The 22,291-nt window shown below is 39.7% G+C and overlaps 1 protein-coding gene across 3 annotated transcripts in view; it reads left to right on the top strand.

Annotated features, from left to right (window-relative positions):
- Nucleotides 1-22,291, top strand: part of LOC126100496 (DNA-binding protein Ets97D-like) — a 62,840-nt gene that overhangs the window by 17,386 nt on the left and 23,163 nt on the right. For all 3 annotated transcript variants that reach the window (XM_049911107.1, XM_049911106.1, XM_049911105.1), the window contains 4 exons: nt 13,678-13,807; nt 16,251-16,404; nt 17,875-17,985; nt 20,994-21,206. In XM_049911107.1, coding sequence (XP_049767064.1) covers nt 13,678-13,807; nt 16,251-16,404; nt 17,875-17,985; nt 20,994-21,206 — 608 coding nt within the window. The remainder of the gene's footprint in view (nt 1-13,677; nt 13,808-16,250; nt 16,405-17,874; nt 17,986-20,993; nt 21,207-22,291) is intronic.

The raw sequence follows: 22,291 nt of genomic DNA, 5'->3' as shown, positions 1-22,291 counted from the left end.
AATGTTACTGCGAAATCTGTGAAGAGCCTCCACTTAGCTTACTTTATATTTGTTCTATTCTTAAACAGTTATGAGTATAGTTTCCTCTTTTATCAAGCTATAGGTTACTTTACTATTGTTGTGATACCCTTGACAGAGATTTGAAGAGCAGTTAACAAGTCCATTTTACTTTTCTACTTAATAGTTACCATGTATGTGTAGTCTCTTTTTTTTTTCTAAATGCTATAACCATAGTTATGTTCTGTACGTTTACTAAACACCCACACATAGGTTACTTATATTCCTTTTACAAATATTTGGGTCTGTCAACTCAAGGGCTACATGGTACAAGTAATGATAACCTGTTATTGCTAACTGCAAATCACAGGTATCAGTTATGTTAAGCATACATGGAAATGCCTCTGTCATAAATCAGCACTATCCAGGTAAGTCTCTTTATACTCTGCAAATGTGGAGAATTAATTGCAAATGAGAACTACCATTGCATTACAGTTTCTTATCTCTGTAAGAACTGCTTATACCTTCCTCTGTGGGAAGATAATTCTCAGTTACCTATCATCCATATGATGCTAGTGTCCTTCTTCGAATCCTACTCTCCTAAAGCAGTTTAGGTCATCCCTTCCATTGGTTCACCTAACCAAGGTGTAGGCCAACATTTTATGGTTTCACCAACCTTTTCCTCTCCAACACATCAGCTGTATGAGGTACGATGCATTCCAGAAACCATCCCTTTGAAACCAAAAAATCCCTCCCACATAGCCTGGCCACCCAGGGACAGCATATCAGCAGTGACAAAAACTCCCTTGCCCAGTATGCTGAGGGCCTCACTGAGGTCTTCAGAGACAGGCACTATCCCCCAGACCACCTCTACAAACAGATCTCCCGTGCTATTTCCCCTCACACTTCCAATCCTTCCATCATCCTCAATAACCAGCTGCAAAGGAGTGTCCCCTCCGTCACCCAGTATCACCCTGGACCGGAACAGCTGAACCACATCCTTCGCTAGGGCTTTGATTACCTATCATCATGCCCTGAAATGAGGAACATTCTACCCAAGGTACTTCCCACCTCCTGAAATGGTGTTCTGTCAGCTACCCAACATCCACAACATCCTAGTCCCTCCCTATGCCACACCCAGCCCCAATCTTTTGCCTCTGTGGAAGACCAAGGTGAAAAACCTGCCCAATCCATCCACCCAGCACTTCCTATTCCAGTCCTGTCAGAGATTTATCCTACCCCATCAGGGGCCAGGCTACCTGTGAAAGCGGCAAAGTCATTTACTAGCTCTGCTGCAATTACTGCACAGCTTTTTTATATATGTATGACTACCAACCAGCTGTCCACTAAGATGAACGGCCACTGCTAGAATGTGGCCAAGAGCAAAGTAGACCACCTTGTGACACAACATGCAACTGAACATAACACACTTTATTTCAATGGCTGCTTCATTACCCGAGCCATCTGGATCCTTCCTTCCACCAACAGCTTTTCTGAACAGATGGGAGTTATCCTTACCACACATTCTCTGCTCCCATAATTACACCGACCTCAGCCAATGGTAACACACTGTCCCTACATCACCCACCCAACAGTTTTCACCCCATTTGTCCCATCATGCCCTCCTCATTCTGATCTCCCACCTTTTTTATTTGCAGCTCTCTGCCAACACATCCACCCATCTTTCCCCACTCATCTCCTTTTCTACTCCTTCCCCCGCCCTCACCTCCCCACCTCCCTGCCCCACTACTTCCTGATACTGCGCCTGTTGGCAGTCTAATCCCTGCACAACCCCACCTGAACACTACTATTACTTCCTCCTCCCTGTCTCCTCTGAATTGCTGCTTGCATCTCACGTGATATTGCATTCCGAACTGAGACGGTGGAGTTGGTGGTCGTGTGTGCATGTGGTATGCTTGCTTGCGCGTGTGTGTGTGTGTGTGTGTGTGTGTGTGTGTGTGTGTGTGTGTGTGTGTGTGTGTGTGTGTGTGTGTGTGTGTGTGCGTGTGTGTGTGTGTGTGTGTGTGCGTGTGCGTGTGCGTGTGCGTGTGCGTGTGCGTGTGCGTGTGCGTGTGCGTGTGCGTGTGCGTGTGCGTGTGCGTGTGCGTGTGCGTGTGCGTGTGCGTGTGCGTGTGCGTGTGCGTGTGCGTGTGCGTGTGCGTGTGCGTGTGCGTGTGCGTGTGCGTGTGCGTGTGCGTGTGCGTGTGCGTGTGCGTGTGCGTGTGCGTGTGCGTGTGCGTGTGCGTGTGCGTGTGCGTGTGCGTGTGCGTGTGCGTGTGCGTGTGCGTGTGCGTGTGCGTGTGCGTGTGCGTGTGCGTGTGCGTGTGCGTGTGCGTGTGCGTGTGCGTGTGCGTGTGCGTGTGCGTGTGCGTGTGCGTGTGCGTGTGCGTGTGCGTGTGCGTGTGCGTGTGCGTGTGCGTGTGCGTGTGCGTGTGCGTGTGCGTGTGCGTGTGCGTGTGCGTGTGCGTGTGCGTGTGCGTGTGCGTGTGCGTGTGCGTGTGCGTGTGCGTGTGCGTGTGCGTGTGCGTGTGCGTGTGCGTGTGCGTGTGCGTGTGCGTGTGCGTGTGCGTGTGCGTGTGCGTGTGCGTGTGCGTGTGCGTGTGCGTGTGCGTGTGCGTGTGCGTGTGCGTGTGCGTGTGCGTGTGCGTGTGCGTGTGCGTGTGCGTGTGTGAAGTTTTTGGCCGAAAGCTGTATGAGAGTATCTTTCAGTTGTGCCTGTCTGCAACTTGATGTGTCTTCTTTATGGTAAATAGCAGTCTGTTTTTTCCTACATTGCCAATAATAATGGAATTATCTTACCCTTTCCCATATGCATTTACTTGAAGAAATTTCTCCTTGGAGTTTTAACTTCCCTAAAGCCAATAAACTGACATTTCAAAGCTCTATACTTCCTTTTGTGTTTTTATAAACTTATAACCATCCCACTAACATACCTGTTGTCTCCTCGCAGTACAGTTCAATAAATCTCTAAGCCCTTTCATTTCTATTCTGTCTCTACAGTTTACTCATTACTTTTCTAGCTTCAGATTAATAGTTATTATACTGATCTTGAATCCTTCCAAGCCAAATGCTGTTGTGTTTATGTTTTATATTTTGTATCTTCCTAACACATAGATATTGATCTTCTTCAATCCATTAAGGAGTCTACAAATATGAAGTAATTGCTGTGTTTAATCTCTAGTCCCTATGGATTAACCATCTGCAATATGTAATTTATCATGTTCAGAAAAACCTTAGAGAATAAATTTATATGATGTGTCTTCTCCTCATTAAGCATTCCCATAATGTCTATGTGCAACCACCATAAATGTGATACCTCAGCTTCCCTTTCTTGGTTAAAGACTCACATATTCACACTATTTGCATTTTAAAATATGTGACTATTCCATCATTCATGGGTGCACTTTCACTAAGGGCAACTATAGTCTTAGCATTATTTTATCGCTACGGCAGCAAAACAATTGACTCACCAAATTACTGCTTTTTGCTTATATGTTAGCATGTCATACTACACTTAGAGAATGGTTTACTTTCCCTTCCTCTTCTCTCTGGTCATAGACCTTAAGATCTGTAATTGTGGTGAATACACTTCATTTTATTTTTTAAAAATGCTGTCAGTATGTAATAAATACACAGGGTGTGCACAAAGTTGGGGAACACTTTCAATTATTTACTGTACAAGAACCAAACATTGTATAGATATCATACATATGTCATTTTGAAGGGAAAGCCTGAAAGTTTCGTTTTCATGCGTACCACCACAGCGTAGTTTGGTAATTTGCTGATACTCAGCACTAGTCGCAAACATAGCAAGTTCATGTGTGGAGTGAGCTTTCTGTGTGTTGGAATTTGACAAAAACTAGTTTGCTACAGCTGTTCAATGGATGTTTAGAACCAAGTACGGTAAGAAGCCACCAGCAAGGAAGGCCATTTACCACTGGCACAACAAATTCGTTCCATGTAAGTAGAACCTCCACTCATCCAGTACGTTTCGGTAGTGTTAGAACTCGATGCCACTTTGTACGGTAATAGCCAATCAGTATCCAATAACATTTTTAAATTTATATTTGACACTACCGTTGAAGGTGTTCTCATTGAGGGTGTTCTCATTTCTTCTTTTATTGATTTTCCTTTATTGCCGGTTAGTCCTACAATATATGGATTCTTATTTCTAATTGTTTTGCCACTTTGCTCCTGGAGTTTATATAGATACTGTGTTATTAACCCATGTTTGTCCTAGTTTTATATGCTTAGTTTGTTCTTCCCTTAATATTTTTTCTTCTTCTACTAGCCACACGTATTTGCACGCATGCATAAAAGCAATTAATTTTTCTGTCTGTGGACCTACTACAGCATTGTAATATCCTGGATTCTGGCTCCTGCTGCACAATATTTCATATTTCCTGCTACAATATTTAGATAAGCTCCCTTTGAGGGTCCTTCATTTTGGAAAGTTATTGTGAATAGAAGTAATGAGGTATTGTACAAAGAGCTAAAACAGGACTTCAACATGGAATTCTTCTTAGTTATTTTTGTGGTTTGGAAGAAAATTCACACTCAGCTGGGTTTTCTTTATTCGTTGTTTGTTTAGACAAAGTCCACTAGTTCTGTGTAGTGCTGTCAAAATGCATTGGTGTCATTTAGAGTATAATGGCTGGGCGGGCCGTGTTGTTCGGTGGTATAACCAGGCCTTTCGGTCCAAGGAGGTACGTAAGAAGCAACTATATTTGTATGGGGACACAAATACCAGCAAGTCTACATTGATTGAAAAAATCGTGTCTCGGCGACAACATGTTTATCTTCCCTTTTGTTCCGAATTCGGATTTGGAGGGTATGATCCTCGTGTCCATAATGTAATTGTATTTGAAGAATTTGAGTGGTCGAGGTGGTGTCCTTTTGCTTCTATTCTGAAGCGCATAGTTGAAGGACGACCTGTGACCGTTAATGTAAAGAATAAGCCCGGTATGGTTATTAAACATCGAGGCTTGGTCATATTTGTGTCGAATGAATTCTCTATTGGTGATTGTGGTATTGAGAGGTGTGTGTGTGTGTGTGTGTGTGTGTGTGTGTGTGTGTGTGTGTGTGTGTGTGTGTGTGTGTTTGTTTGTTTGTTTGTTTGTATTGTTGCCTGTACTGATTACCAGTAACTACACACAGTATGGAAGGCCGTTTACTAGAAACATTTAAAAAAATTAGATAAGTTATCTAGCAGTAGTAAAGCCACCAAAGAAGAGCTGACAGATACCTAGTATTAAAGACAGAGTTATCTAATTGTTTTAAAATCCAAGGGGAAGATGTATCTAATAGCATTAAAACCCAAGGGGAAGATTTGTCTAATGGCATCGAAATTCAATTTCGAGGGAAATGTTTACAAAGAGCTGTATCATCTCTACCCAAGGAGTTACAATCTGGGATAATTAAGGAATGTGACCTAGCTGGGAATGAAGTTCAGCAGCAGTTTAAAGATGTAACCAACGAAACGAGACAAATAAAAGATTTTGCTAAACATGAATTTGCAAGAGTCAATGAGCAAATCTTAGATGCAAAAGAACAAATAGAGGCATTAGAGCATAGTAATGAGTCTAATGGAGTATAAAGTACATTGAACGTATTGACTAGATCGGAGGAGTGGTTACAAGAATTAGTGAAAAAGAAAGTACAAGAAAGGGTTGATGATGTTAATACTATACTTAAGTCTGTAAGGAACACTATAGAAAATCAAAGGAGTTTCAGAAGCTATGGGATGAATTAGAAAGGCACTAAAACAGAACTTTGCAAAGGGCAGTCTGCTGGTAATACTAGTATTTTGGGAGATTTGTTAAAGGAACTCTAATTAGGAAACGGACTGGATTTCCCTAAACAGTTTCCAAAATTTAAACCGGATGGGGAATTGCATCCAACTTACAATAATGGTTTTTATATGCGTTTAGAACCACATTTAGTGCTAGAATAGGATTGTCACTTGGATTCTGGTTAGGTCCAAGTTATACAGGCATTGCAGGATAAAATACTGCTTACTTTCCTTTTGAAAATGTCTCCATTCAACATCTTAAGATCATTTGATAGCAACTTATGAAAAATAGCTCCTTTGACATCAGAGCTTTTTGCTGTTAACATTAACTTTTAGCAACATGATAATCTGTTTTATACCTTGTAACCTGGTTGTGAATTTATAAATTCCTTTCCGTTTTTGGACTCATAATGTGAGTGTTCTAGCAATTTATCTATTTTGGATACATTTAAATACAGATAATTTCACATTTTCACTCTGACTGACCACAAGCATATAACAGTGCCATATGAAGAAAGAAACTCGCTCACTGTCCCAATAGCAAGAACAGATCTGCTGACTTTTTGTTTATTAGTGACACAGACTCACTATCAAACATGTCAAGCACCAACTAAAAGTCTTTGAGAGAGAGTTTTCACTAATAGTGGTACCAATACTGAAATTTTATCATGTACGAAAACTCTTATGACACATGCAACTGTGTGCTAAAAGAAAAGTTGTGCAAGTTTTTGTAAGAATGTTCTCAGATTAGTAGTATTGTCAGTGATATTAAATATAAAAGGGACAAACTCAAATTCATGATTTTGTGTGGAATTGCATTGCGTTGTTTTTAACATGTTCCAGAAGAGCTAAAGAACTCATTTCACTATGAGATTGGTAGTCCTGTAAATAAAGTAATTACCAAAAGATGGAAAGCTTCATAGAAGTGCTTCAGTGGCAAATGTGCAAGAGATGTTTCCTACATCACAGTATAGTTTACTGCTAGAATTCTGTAAACATAAATTGCTAGAAGAATCGACCAATGTATTGCTTCCATGAATATAAAATTAGATATCGGGCTTATCAACAATATTTTTCCTGCAAACCATTTGCGACTGGAACAAGGAAGGGGGAACTGGTAGTGGTGCACAAAGTACCCTGTGCCACACACTATAAGGTGATTAGTGGAGTACAGATGTGGATGTAGAAGTGAGTGAATTTGTACCGATGAGCACATTTTATTAAGCTTCTCATTTCTGAATTTGTGAGCATTTTATCACTTTAATTGTTTTAACAGTGTAACATCTGGTCTAAAGTGTGAGAAGATATTTATGGATGGTCCCAGTTTGAATTCAGCTTTCTTGAAAGTTTCAAATTTGGTTGTCAATGAAGCGATTTTGGATCCATGTGGAATGTGTGCTCGAGTCCCTTGTGTGGGCCATGTACGGGATCACTTCCACAATTTTAACCGACTGCCACGCTGGTTACTGCAGAGGCCTAGAATAATTTTAGATGTAGTGCAGTACAGGACAGAGTGCGCTCCTGCTTTTGTTTTTAATGCAATATTTTTCAACAGCACACAACTATGTAGCTGTCTTCACAGACAGGTCTAAACAGGGGTACTCTGTTGGTTGCTCTGTTGATTTACCAGATTGTGTCCTAAAGATTCGGTTGCCTCCAGAGTTCACTGTTTTTGATGCCAGAATATCCACTACCTCGAGGACACTGGAGCAGATGAGATATGCCATTTCTGCTAATTTCTCATCAATTCTGATTGCCTGAGTGCCCATAAGTCTCTGCAGCACCTGTATCCAGCTGATAAAGTTGGTCAGAATATCCAGGATGCCCACCACTGGCAACAATGGCTGGGGAAGGAGGTGTCTCTCTGCTGGGCGCTAGGGCACATGGGTATTGCGAGGAACGAAAGAGAGGATGTAGCAGCCAAGAAGGCGTGTCTTGATCCTAGGTTAGTTTAGTGTGCCATCCACCTGCATGCTATCTCCTTGCTGTTGAGGTACAGAATCATGTGTCGATGAGAAGAAGAGTGGCTGGAATTGACTGATAATAAGCTGTGTGTAGTGAAGCTCAGCCTCAGTACTCTGCCTCATGGGTTCTTGCTTTGGCAATAGGATCCTCCAATGTGTGGTGCTTGTGGCATACAGATAACAGTGTGCCACATTTTACTAGACTGTGTTTTATTTTCAGACCATAGGGCTGCAGCAGATTTGCTGGCAGATATATCCTCTATCCTGTGTTTTAGGTGACAATGAGTGACAGTGAAATCATTGAAATGAATGTTTTAAGATTCTGTGATCTCTCTCTCTCTCTCTCTCTCTCTCTCTCTCACACACACACACACACACACACACACACACACACACACACACACACACACACTCACTTAAATTTAATTCTCCTGATGTCGTAAGTTTCTCTCTCTCTCTCTCTCTCTCTCTCACACACACACACACACACACACACACACACACACACACACTCACTTAAATTTAATTCTCCTGATGTCGTAAGTTGTGACTTAGACTATCTCAGTGGTGTATTGAAGGACACTGCAACTCAGTGGTATGTATACTTTCTCATACTTGAGAGCCTTGGAAACTCCATTACAAATTATGTCAGCTTCATATTATAAATGCACAGACTCAGATATTCTTCATCTTATTTTTATTTTATCTAGTGGTGGCAGACTTCAACGGTAGAGCAAAGATTATTACAATAACTCTACACCTCAAGGAAGTAATTGAATTCATGAAGAAAATAAAACATTTCTTCTTCTGTTTTTGAGTGCGGGGTTAGTAACTGCTTTAAGAAGAGAGCTAAGTCACAAAACACTAAATTTGAATGTTTTGTGTTATTGTGATGTAAGATCACAAATACCATTATTCTTTTTTAGAAATTTCATATCTTGATGATAATACTACTATTCACTCGATCAATAACATAATACATTCCTCAACACAACTGATTAAAATCCAAAAATTATATTTCTTCAAACATTTAATCTTGCTACACATAAAAGAATTATTTTGAGGTATCAAAAAACAGTGGCTGCACAATGTTTTGAAGTTCATCCTTGTAGGATCTCTATCCAGTGTGGTATGTACTATGCCAACAATATGTGGACCATTGCTGCATGGTAACACTTGAAGATTTTCAAAATCACATTAGTTTACTTGCCGCAAAAATTGTTTATTTGGTGTTTGATACTTGTAAGGAACTCAAGATGGCTAAAAATGTTATTGAGTTCTTCAGTCCAAAAATGGTTTTATGCAGCTCCGTGTGCTAGTCCAGCCTGTGCAAGCCTCTTTATCTCTGCTTAACTGCTGTAATGTACATCCATTTGAACTTGGTTACTGTAGTTGAGCCTTGGTCTCCCTCTACAATTTTTACCCCCCCACAGTTCCCTACCTTACAAAATTGATGATGCTTGATCCCCCAGGATGTGTCTTATCAACTAGCCCTTATTTTAGTCAGTTTGTGCCATAAATTTTGTTTCTCCCCAATGCGTTGCAGTCCATCTTCATTGGTTGTCAATTTGCTCGCATAATCCTTGGCATCCTTCAGTAGCACCACGTTTCAAACTATTCTATTCTCGTCTCATCTAAACTTTTTATCATTCACATTTTACTTCTGTGCAAGCCTACACTCCAGACAAATACTTTTTGATTTCCAAATACGAAAATGTACACTCCTGGAAATTGAAATAAGAACACCGTGAATTCATTATCCCAGGAAGGGGAAACTTTATTGACACATTCCTGGGGTCAGATACATCACATGATCACACTGACAGAACCACAGGCACATAGACACAGGCAACAGAGCATGCACAATGTCGGCACTAGTACAGTGTATATCCACCTTTCGCAGCAATGCAGGCTGCTATTCTCCCATGGAGACGATCGTAGAGATGCTGGATGTAGTCCTGTGGAACGGCTTGCCACGCCATTTCCACCTGGCGCCTCAGTTGGACCAGCGTTCGTGCTGGACGTGCAGACCGCGTGAGACGACGCTTCATCCAGTCCCAAACATGCTCAATGGGGGACAGATCCGGAGATCTTGCTGGCCAGGGTAGTTGACTTACACCTTCTAGAGCACGTTGGGTGGCACGGGATACATGCGGATGTGCATTGTCCTGTTGGAACAGCAAGTTCCCTTGCCGGTCTAGGAATGGTAGAACGATGGGTTCGATGACGGTTTGGATGTACCGTGCACTATTCAGCGTCCCCTCGACGATCACCAGTGGTGTACGGCCAGTGTAGGAGATCGCTCCCCACACCATGATGCCGGGTGTTGGCCCTGTGTGCCTCGGTCGTATGCAGTCCTGATTGTGGCGCTCACCTGCACGGCGCCAAACACGCATATGACCATAATTGGCACCAAGGCAGAAGCGGCTCTCATCGCTGAAGACGACACGTCTCCATTCGTCCCTCCATTCACGCCTGTCGCGACACCACTGGAGGCGGGCTGCACGATGTTGGGGCGTGAGCGGAAGACGGCCTAACGGTGTGTGGGACCGTAGCCCAGCTTCATGGAGACGGTTGCGAATGGTCCTCGCCGATACCCCAGGAGCAACAGTGTCCCTAATTTGCTGGGAAGTGGCGGTGCGGTCCCCTACGGCACTGCGTAGGATCCTACGGTCTTGGCGTGCATCCGTGCGTCGCTGCGGTCCGGTCCCAGGTCGACGGGCATGTGCACCTTCCGCCGACCACTGGCGACAACATCGATGTACTGTGGAGACCTCACGGCCCACATGTTGAGCAATTCGGCGGTACGTCCACCCGGCCTCCCGCATGCCCACTATACGCCCTCGCTCAAAGTCCGTCAACTGCACATACGGTTCACGTCCACACTGTCGCGGCATGCTACCAGTGTTAAAGACTGCGATGGAGCTCCGTATGCCACGGCAAACTGGCTGACACTGACGGCGGCGGTGCACAAGTGCTGCGCAGCTAGCGCCATTCGACGGCCAACACCGCGGTTCCTGGTGTGTCCGCTGTGCCGTGCGTGTGATCATTGCTTGTACAGCCCTCTCGCAGTGTCCGGAGCAAGTATGGTGGGTCTGACACACCGGTGTCAATGTGTTCTTTTTTCCATTTCCAGGAGTGTATATTCTACAACCTGTGTCACTCTCTTCTCAACTATTACTTCGGTTTCATATCCTTTGATGCTTATAACTGCAGTCTGGTTTTTGTACAAGTTGTGGTCAATCTTTCTCTCCATATGTTTTATCCCTGTAACCTCCAGAGTTTCAACACATGTTTTACAGTCAGCATTGTCAAAATCCTGTAAATCTACAAATGCCATAAACTTAGGTTCACCTTTCTTCAGTCTGTCTTTTAATATCTTTGCCACATCCCCCCCCCCCCCACCCCCACCCACCCTGAGGTGTCATAATGTGTCCCATCAACAAAGTAATTTGCTCCCAGCAGTATTTGTTTATTTTGGGTTTGATACTTGTAAACAACTCAAGATGGTTAAAAAAATTTATTGTGTTCTTCAGTTTGAAGACGGTTTGGTGCCGCTCCATATGCTAGTCTATCCTATACACACCTCTTTCTCTCTGCATAACTTCTTTTAATCACTTTGTGCCTCACACATTACTACATTTCTCTAGAATCCAGACTGATTTTCATGGAAGTCAGCTTTTACCAGTCTTACCATTCTTCTGTAAATAATTGTTGTCATTATTTTACAGCCATGTAATATGCAGACTTGTCTTCTTATAATTATATCTATTAAATTCTTTTTGCAGTCTGAGGATATTTTGCTTTTCTCATATATCTTGCATTCCTGATAGAATAGTTCTTTCATATAATGTTCTGCCATACATCTTAATTTTTCTGAGGGAGTGTTCTACTTCAAATTAGTTTACTTTTTGTAGCCTTTCTATGTATTCCTTCTGTTTTTCAGCCTCTCCTCATTTGCGTAATACTTTTTTTGCCATGAGAGCTCTTGACTTTTCTGCAGCTGTTCCTCTTTTCTCCAAAGGTTTCTTTAACGTTGGTATAGGCATTATCCCTATCTTTCTCATAGTAATACATGATTTACAGCTTTGCTTTCCTTTTCTAGTCATTCCTGTTGTGTCATTTTGCATTGCTCATCACTCTAATTTTTTAATTGTTTGGATTCCCTTTTGGCTTCTTTATTTGCTGCATTTTTATATTTTTCCCTTTTGTCAATTTACTTCGTTATCATGGGTGTTATCTTCTTGGCCTACTATTTTTTTCTATTTGATCCTCTGCTGCCTTCACTATTTCATCTTTCGAACCTACCCATTTGTCTTTAACATACCTGTTCTCTGTTTCAGTCAATCATTGCCTGAAGCTGCCTTTGAAACTCTCATCAACTCCTCTCACCAATTGTTGGTTCTTTCAATTTATAGTGGTCCTGTCTCTTTAATTTTGCTACTTCAATTTTAATCTGCAGTTTATAACTAGTAAATTATGGTCAACATTAAGACAGTGTCAGTGCTTCAGTTATAGGAAGAGTGTCACGCATTCCTTCAAAAATTCATCTCCAAAAGATTCCTCTGATATTTGTAGACCTGTCTGTTCATAAAAGTTACAGCAAGTCTTGAGCCCAATCTTATTTGAATTGTTCATTACATAACTTGAATATGTTTAGATACATGTTCCCTACATGCTGAAATGAATCAGTATTAGGTTTTTGTAGAACTGATACCTTAAAGCATGAGTTCCATGCACTTTTAACAAGCCCAAAAATAATAGATCCATTGTGAACTTACAGCTTCCTCAGAAAAAAAATGGTCAGTTCATTTGGAAGAAGGAATTGATTTTTGTTTTCCTCATAGTAGTATCAACGTAGAATGGGGTTTTCTCTGTAAACAAAGAGTCTCCGAGGATATGAAAGAGGAATCAAGTTTCACATGCCAGCGGGTCTATGATGTAATTATGTAGCATGCTGGGATAGAAATTCACCCTAGCTAAAACACATTCTTTATTCATTCAAAATGCAGAGCATCACCATGAAAAACCGGCTACTGCAAGCTGGAAGTCATCCAAGATGAAAAATGATACTACACAAAGGTAAATAGTTGGACACAGAATGGATGGAAGTTTTGATAAGTACCCAAAACAAGGCAGAAGCAAGTCAAGAAAATAAACGGTTGGGAACAGCAGAAATTTTTTTTTCTTTAGAATAAATCTACAAGTAATACGCCAGAAAGAGTGTGTATAATAAACTTCGGAATTTGTTGTAGATTTCTACATAATCATTCTGAAAAAGTAACACTGCAGCAGCAAGCAATGTAACTTAGAAGAGCAGTAAATCAGAAAGCAGTTGCATAAGAAAGCATTGGTATTTCAAAGATGATGACTTAATAGTAGCAATTTGCAGTGCTATTATAGTTACAGTACTGGTATGTTATGTTTTTATTACATCCATAAATTTTGTTCTTATAATTCTTGTAGCTCAAAATGACCCAGTTACGCAGTTACACTGTTATTATTCGTGACTGTAGAGTTATCTGATGCCTCTTCTTCTGTATAACCTTTACCCAAAACTTTGGATTTGATGGGATTTGATCAACAAGATAAAGCAGAGTGCTAATCTAGTTTGGGTGTAGGCCTATCCAGTGTAAGAAATATTTATAATGAAACAATTCAAATTCCCCATAATAATTCTACTACAACTATAATATTATAATAATTGTGTTATTATTGTATATATTTCTAGAAATTGAAAAAAAAGTCTTCAGTCTTTTAAATAACTGTTTTCAGTCCCAATCACACTACTAAGTGACATGGCAACTAACATATTTCATTTTCAGCCATGTGCACTGTACTCATAAAGCTCACTTTCTTAATTTTAGTGTGTATTTAGATTCAGGTGTTTTGTAATTCTCCTAATTGGTTGTTTTCTGACTGCAGAGATGATGATGACATCCTCGTGCAACATATGGATATACGGGAACCCTTGTCCAAGCTTCGTTCCCTACTGGAACAAAGGCTAAATACTTCACTCACAGAATATAGCTTCTGGTTGCAAGATGCCCAAACGGTATTGTAATTTTGCATTTAGTGAATTTTTGCTTTTGCATTTTATTTTCAACTCAGATTAAATTTATTTTTTATTTGGTGTTTCTCATGCTTAACTCGCGTCTACTTCATGAACAAACAAAAATTACTGTGCATTATTTGGCTCCTCTTGTCTTCTCACCTGTTCCATTGGCAGGAAAACCTTTAAATCTGCCCATCCGAATCCCACATTAAGCCATGGTAAGTCACTGGACTCACGAGAGGTAATTTTACAAAGTGGCTCTCTTTGATTTTCCTCATACTTATAGAATATGACTGTCAGTGCTCATGCATGAATTTCCTAGACCAGTATGACATAATTCTCAAAGGAACTTTTTGAATAGTCAATGATTTCCAAGCACTGTTTATTAAAGGAAAATATTTATCATATTAAAATAATAGCATGTAAGTCTTATTTTGGTGAGGTTTTTAATTTGTTTCTTGCTAGTAACAACATTTTTCTTATTTTTATTTACAAATTCCATTGTCTCATTAACATTTTGTCGAGCTATATTGACTTCCAAAGTTAATCAGTGCCTTCACCTCTTGGTTACATGTTCAGACACTTTAAATGTGCAACTGTTAATGGTTTCTTAATCATTTTTACATTTGCAGTTATTAATGCTCTTCATGTCATTGTTTACATTCACTGTCCTTTTGTTTTTCCTTCTTTTCCTTTTTTGCATCCAGGTGCGATGTGGCCAAACACATTGGCACTTTTCATTATAACTGTCCATCTTGATTGTGATCAGCATGGACAATTATATGACTATTGACAATGATTGCAAACTCATTTAATGATTTTATGTCATTTGTAGACAAACTCATTGCAGTGAAGCATCTCTTTTCGTTTCTACTTCTGGCTGCAGTCACGTGGCCTGTGGATGCTGGCACCAGTACTGAAACACTTTGTTTTGGCTCCTAAGCTGCACTTCTGGTGTCTGTGTTGATTGAATCTTTAGTATCTTTGTTATTGGAGTTCCTGAAATTGCTATTGCTGTTATTTTTCCTTCCACACTTTCATATTTCCCCTTTAATAAAGTAGACGCATTTTGTCTGAATCGTCTTCTATATCTACCACATACAGGAATAGAGAACTGTTGTCAGTGTCAGTATGGCTGGCAATCTTTAATTAGGAAAAAATGTTCTCGAAGAGACTTATTATTTTTTCTTTCATAGAGAGAACAGTTTGTGGATTCAAATTCTTCTTACAAAACTTTTTTCAGTGCAGCCACACTTTTCCCTCTGGATAAAAAGCTTAGCCACTCCTTCAAGCAATTTTCTTCTCCCGAAAACAGGCATTTTTAATTGGTGTCGACTCATTTAGATTCTTGAAATCCAAGTTTCAGTGTTTCACAGGATATTCATTACTGCTGCTAAATGAGTTAAAAATAGCATCAGCATTATGAAATGATAGAGAAAATTCACTTTACTCATTTGGATGTGGTGAGAATTATGCTTTGCTTTTATCATGTGTTTCTACATTGAAATATTTTTTTCTTCTTTTCATCAATAATCACAATCATTTACCATTACCCGTTTTGATTGCATCGTCACACAATGCTTGGCAAAGTATAGTGATCCTTGGGGTGTCACACGAGGGAAATAAAAGTTTACAATTGTTCAAGTTAACAGCTCTTCCTAGCATGTCATTGTAAAATGCTATTAGTTACTCCTAGGCACCCCAATTACATAGCAATTTTCTATTGTTTTCTGTAGTGAACTCCTGTGCTTATTTCATCAGTATCAAGTTATGGTGCCAAACTCAATTTAATAATATCTCTAAAGAGATTAAAGTTATCCAAACCATTAAACAGTGAGAGAGTGATTCTCACTCAGAAAATTTCTGACTTTGATTGAAATAAAATATGCATTTGCAAGGCAAAGTCCAGAACTGAACATTACCGTTAGAGACAGTGCGTGGCTGAACTGATCTGTACCATTTTATGAAGCAAGTGTTTATAACCTCCACAGTCTGCTGGGCCAAAGCTGTGATAACTGAAATCATTGCCCATAGCACCAGGTGAAGAGAGCTAGAGTAATCATTGAAATATTGAGCATAAAAGAAACCATATAAATTGACTGTGTGCTATGTCATTGGTCTGTTCTGATATGACTGCTGTTCAGGAGGTCTTTATGTGATACTAAGTTGATCAAAGTAAGAGCAGAAATTATTCTGTTGCTGCCAGCTGTGCAAAATTGTGGCAGTAAATTATATTTTTATGGATTAAGAGGTTCTATCATTGAAAGCGAAGGCTCAGAGAGAGAACTCACAGAAGGCTGGAGGAATCCTTGTAAAGAAGTTAGTTATGTAATTAATAATTTATTTAATATTATTTGTAAGTGAAGTTTATTACTTCATCATAGGAAATGTAATTTTAAGATATCATTATTGTAAGAGTAATATAAATATTTGTTTTTTGCAGCTTGAGAGTCACAAGAACTTGGTTGATCAATGTGTTCAGGGTGAAGGACTAGTCCAAATTAATGTGCAAATAAAAATTGATGGAGACATTAGGAAAATAAACATTGTCGATGTGCTGAAACCAGCTGAGGATATCGAGCTGGGTGACGAAATTCGTGAGTTATCTTCAATACGTTTTTACTTTGTTGGTGTAAGCGTAACATTATCTGGCAGTATTAATCTAAACTCGTCTGTTGTATTATGACCTTTCAAAAGTAAAAATACCTTCTGCTGGACCAAATTGTCTCCTGTTGCTTGTAGACAAGGTCAGTGGCACATCACTAGTATAATACGATTGACCCTAAGTCCTTTTTAGCCAAGTCAGACGCATTAAATGTTTTATGAACAAATAATGTCTCTTTCATTAAAACTGTGAATCCAGTCAAAGAAGCAGAAATATACCTCACGATAGTCAGGAAGAAACACTTTCAGCTGTACCCCAACATCATGGTACCTTCTCTAAAATACTTCCCTGACAATAACCAAAGGTAACAAAACAATTAGTAAACATATGAGGCAAAATACAAGTATGCTGCACCCAAATCAATAATTAACTGAGATGATCTTCTCGGTGCCTCACATGGAGACTGCCCCGGAGCTATCCAGATAGCTTCAACACTGGTAAGAAGAATCATAATCAACATTGTATGTGTGTAAATCGCCATTGTTCGTATGTCAATCATTGTCTCTCATAATTGTCATTGTCCACGTGAGAATAATTGTTATTTGTATTGAGTATGTTTAATGTGTTTGCCTCATATATCAGAATAAACGAGTACAGCACAGGCGAGTGATTTGAACCACACACCACAGGGCCATAGCGTGAGCCGTGCCACTTGACTGTAGCTCTGTGTTGCTACACAATCGAGCCTGCGCATAGCAGCAAAGTATACTGATCAGACTTTATTAGTAATCATGATACAAAGTGATTTGGATTGTGTTTCAGTGACAGAATAAGTTGTTGGAAGTTAGAAATAACAAGCTGCAGTCACTAAAACACACTACTTGTCCGTGATATAGCTGCATCCAGTAGTGTGCCGTGCCATTTGCGTGATAGATGTCGTGGGAACATCAGTGTGACATATGTGGGAAGAATGTACCCGATTTGATAATTAAAGAGGCAGTGTATCATTTTAGTGGAGACTTGCCATCTATATCGAATGATAATACTCGACGTGGAAACAGCAGCTGTGCTTCACTATCTTTCCACTCTTCCTTTCAGAGATGTCCCTCTAGATAATTATAAAAACCAGATCTACAGTTAATGCTTTAATTTTTTCTATTTTATTTTTTCCATTGTATTTTCATAAGTTTAATTTGTATGTAATTTATTTTCAATCTTTCCAAATCATTAGTGTGTGGGTACCAGTAACCATATTGTTGTGCAGCCTTAAGATGAACAACTGCTACTTCAATTTAAGAGAATAGATTGTATTAGAGCTTTTTTGTCTTGATAACAAAGATTCCTGAAAAATGTGCACACACAATTCAAGACTAAGCAAGTATTAGAAGCTGTTATTTAGTGTATAAGATTTAAACATAGCCGAATAGCATATTAACATAAATTTTGATTTTACTTAAAACAGAGGAAGATGAAGAGGAAGAAGAACAGCAACAGCAGAAACCTCAAAACGTTATTCGATGGGTAGTTGATAGCAACTATAAACGGGAACAAGAAAAACTGAAAATACCCACAGGTAAGTTCAAAAGAGAGAGAGCTTCTTTTTTTAAAATGGCTTTGCGTAACACAACATATAATGTAATTCAGTGTTGATTTCTGGATATGTAGTATGTGGTTCATCTGATAAACAAGACTTTTCTGTTGGAAACATATGTGTTGCACTTTGCAGGTTTCATAATCCTTTCCCAAGGGAAAGGAGTTTACAGCACTTCTATTAATTATTAACTCTAAATGTCTCTTGGCATGTTGACTGATAGAATTAACTGTATCAGAAGAAGTTGAATGAACTGCATTGATATCAGTACCTTCCTCTGTGCCACCAACCTAGTCATTGTTATAGTGCATTTAAAATTAGTTGTGACTTTTGACATTTGGCTCAGCGAAGGGCACATGACGCTGTTGCCCAGGTAACACCAATGGCGAGCCGGCTTTCCCTACTGTGCCACCAGCAGTTCGGTTGGTAAAGTGCCCCTGTTGCCACGCCACGGATAAATACTGCCATGTCGTGCTGCATATTAGATTCGCCCCTGTTTATTAGCTCTCGTTGTACAGTGATATTTTCTGGTGCTGAAGTGTTCTGCAGTAATCACGTATTGAGATAGTGTTTTTTGTTGCCGTCGCACTAATAAAAACAGTGCAGCACGTTTGAACATGAGATTCACAGTAAAAGTGGTCGTCCAAAATCAAATTCACCGGGTGTGAGGATAATGTTGTTCTGCATAATATTCCTCTGGATTCGACAATAATAATGGAGAATGCACCATACCACTCTGACTTGATGGATAAAACGTCAACACTGCATGGAGGAAAGCGAATAATTTGCTCTGGGTACAAAAAAATGTCCCGTTGGATAAGTATGAAAATAACTTGTGTAAGGCGGAGTTAATGGAACTTTTGTACAAGCCAAAAACACCACGCTGCCAGGTCGATGAACTGGCTGACACTAAATTGTATAGTTTAATCAGAAATGTGTTTTGTAAATCACTGTGGTGTTTACACCAACTGTGCGGTTGATGACAACCTTACTTTTACTTCCATTTTAGATGACTCAAGACAGATACTCCTATAATGCTTGTGTTTGTGACTGACTTCAGTCACAGGTAACTGATAATATAATCAGATAATATCAGATTTTTTTTTTTAATCTGCGTTTGTTGTTATGGTCTTCAGTCCAAAAACTGCTTTGATGCAGCTCTCCATTCTGTCCTATCATGTGCAGGGCTCTTGATCTCTGAATAACTTCACAACCTACATCCTTCTGAATCAAATTGGTGATCTGTTGATGTCTCAGAATCTGTCTTATCAACCAATCCCTTCTTTTAGTAAAGTAGTGGCACAAATTTATTTTGTCTCCAGTTCTATTTAGTACCTCCTCATTAGTTATCCAATCTACCCATCCAGTCTTCAGCATTCTTCTGTAGCACCAAATTTCAGAAGCTTCTAGCCTCTCCATGTCTAAGTGGTTTATTGCCCATGTTTCACTTCCATACATGGCTACACTCCATACAAACATCCCCAGAAAAGACATCCTAACACTTAAATCTATATTCATGTTAACAAATTTCTCTTCTGTAGAAATACTTTGTTGCCATTGCCAGTCTACATTTTATGTCAACTCTGCTTCAGCTATCATCCCTTATTTTGCTGCACAAATAACAAAACTTGCCGATTATTTTAAGCATGTCATTTCCTAATCCAATTCTCTCAGCATCATCTGATTCCATTATCCTTGTTTTACTTTTGTTGATATTTATCTTATATCCTCCTTTCAAGATGCTGTCTATTCCGTTCATGTGCTATTCCTAGTCCGTTGGTGACTCTGACAGATCACAAAGTCATCGCCAAACCTTACAGCTTCTTATTTAATCTTATTTGCATTACATTATATTTATGTTGAAACTCGGCTGTTAGTCATTACTGAGTGCTGATCATTTGTAAGTCTCCGTAGATTCCATTGGGGTACACAATAATATCCTTGTGGTACAACACTTTTGCTTCTTATGATATCTCCTCATTAGAAACGATACAGTGAGTTCCATGTGTTTGGAAATTCTCAGTTTAATTGCACACTTGCTGTGGTACTCTGTAAATAAATATTTTGTGTAGTATGCAATGGTGCAGAATTATATTGCTGGATTTCTCGGAGACTAGTAACACTGCATTGATACAGGTGCTGATGTCTACAGCCGTGTAGAGCTCTTGAATGCACAGTGTAAGCTGATTTTCAACAACAGTTGCTTTTGGAATCCATGTTAATTTCTACGCATCTGTTCTGTCTCCGAGAAAGTCGTCACACATGAAAACAAAATACATTCTGTAATCCTACGCCAAATTTAACTTACTGAGATAGGTCTTCAGTATCTTAAAGAATAGATCAAACTGTGCATTTTTCCTGCCTTGTGGCATGCTCTGTTGTTCCAGTAATCTACGATAAACTGTTGTTAGGACCTAATGGGTATCCCTTCGGTTTCAGTGACCTTTCCTCTATTGTGCAACTTCTGTTGTTCAGTCCTATGCTGACTTATTTGTACACATTTCATTTTTGCTGCTGTGAGATGATTGAAAATAAGTACTGTGTTTTATCTTTGGTGTAACAATTTCTGAAGAAGGTGGAAGGAGACGACATAAATGAAGGCAAAAGTAAAGTAGAAACGTTGTATGAGAAGGAAGCCTGACATACAAAACAGTATCCAAGTGTAAGTCATTATATGCTGAAACATGATAATTCATGTTGCCTCTTTGCTAGGCCTTCTGCAGCTGATGTTTGTGTTGATGAAAATGGTAGTGGTAATTTATTTTAGTTATGCAGACATGTGGAATATCATCTTCCTCTGCTTCAAAAATTGCCTGGTACTTATTGGTTTCTCAAGAGAGTGATAAAAAGAAAGCAACTCCATACAATTTAGGCCATTCAAAATTACGCGAACAGCTTAAATTTCCTACTGACAAAATAACTTTTTTCCTGTTTATTATGTATGTAAAGTGAAATTCTTTCCTGGACGATAATTAGAATGTCTCTCTCAGATCCAGCAGAATGGTCAGTGACACATGTGCGACACTGGCTTACGTGGGCAGTGCGTACATTCAACCTGGCAGGCCTGCGGCTTATGGACTGGGCCATTACAGGAAAGCAGCTCCTGGCCCTCACACCCACTGAGTTCCACCGTAAAGTGCCCTCCGACCCAGGAGGTATATTTTGGACCCATCTTGAGCTTCTGCGAAAGACAAAAATGGTTGGTAAGTGGCTCTCGTATTTCTCTCATTCACAGTTATGGTTAATTGTGCAGGTAACCGGACACATAAGTGGCAGATAACAAATGTGGGAGTATAAACATGGTACAACATTCTGATGATTGAAATAGTTGCATAGAATTTTTTTCTGTATGTTGATTCATAGTGCCTTATGACTTGTATGTGTTGTTTGCACAGAAATGTTGGTAGTGTAGCCAAAGTAAATCTTATTCAGTAAGAGGATTTATTAGGGAACAACTCTTGTTTCTTGTGTTTTATTATTTTTGTCTGGGGTATTCTGCATGAGCGAGCTCCGTGCCAACACAAGAACATTAAAATTGTTCTCTCTCTCTCTCTCTCTCTCTCTCTCTCTCTCTCTCTCTCTCTCTGTGTGTGTGAGTGTGTGTGTGTGTGTGTGTGTGTGTGTGTGTGTGTGTGTGTGTGTGTGTGACGTTCGCTTGCTTTATTTCTTCGTTGATGGTCCTCGGTGTCGATGTACTGCGTTGTTATACAGGCTGAAAAATGGGGTTGGGGGGCGGAAGTTCAACACTGACTACTTTAAATGATGTAGCCAACAGTTGCATTTGATATTTGATAGTTCTTTACTTTCACTGGTCACAACCCCGCAATATTACACAGTTAATATGGCCAGTTAACTATTGGCAAATTTTGATAAGCCTCATTAACAGTTTGCAGACATACGTCAGCATACTGCTACAATAGTTTACCGTTGAACATCTATGAGCAGTAAAAACCTAACAACACAGTTCTTGCAGAATAATATGCTACATATTGAACAGACACCGTCATTGTTTCAACACACGGCCTATTTGTGTTACACCTCTTTCGCAGTTAAGTTGATGCATTGTTGTTCTAACCAATACAGGTTTCTCGTCTGAAACTCTGCTGTGGACTGACCATCTTGGAACCAAAAATCCGGTCTTTATATATCATCACAATAATGGGCACTGAAACTATACATTGTTTGATGTTACAGAAATTACAACTGTAAACATTCTTCATTCAGTTAACTGAATATATAGAAAAATTCTGTCTTTTTAACAGTTTTTTCTACTACGAGGGTTAAGCCA

Source organism: Schistocerca cancellata, chromosome 9 (genome assembly GCF_023864275.1).
Source record: "Schistocerca cancellata isolate TAMUIC-IGC-003103 chromosome 9, iqSchCanc2.1, whole genome shotgun sequence".
Lineage (NCBI taxonomy): Eukaryota > Metazoa > Arthropoda > Insecta > Orthoptera > Acrididae > Schistocerca > Schistocerca cancellata.
Note: the sequence above shows the minus strand (reverse complement) of the source record. Positions and strands in the feature narration are given on the sequence as shown.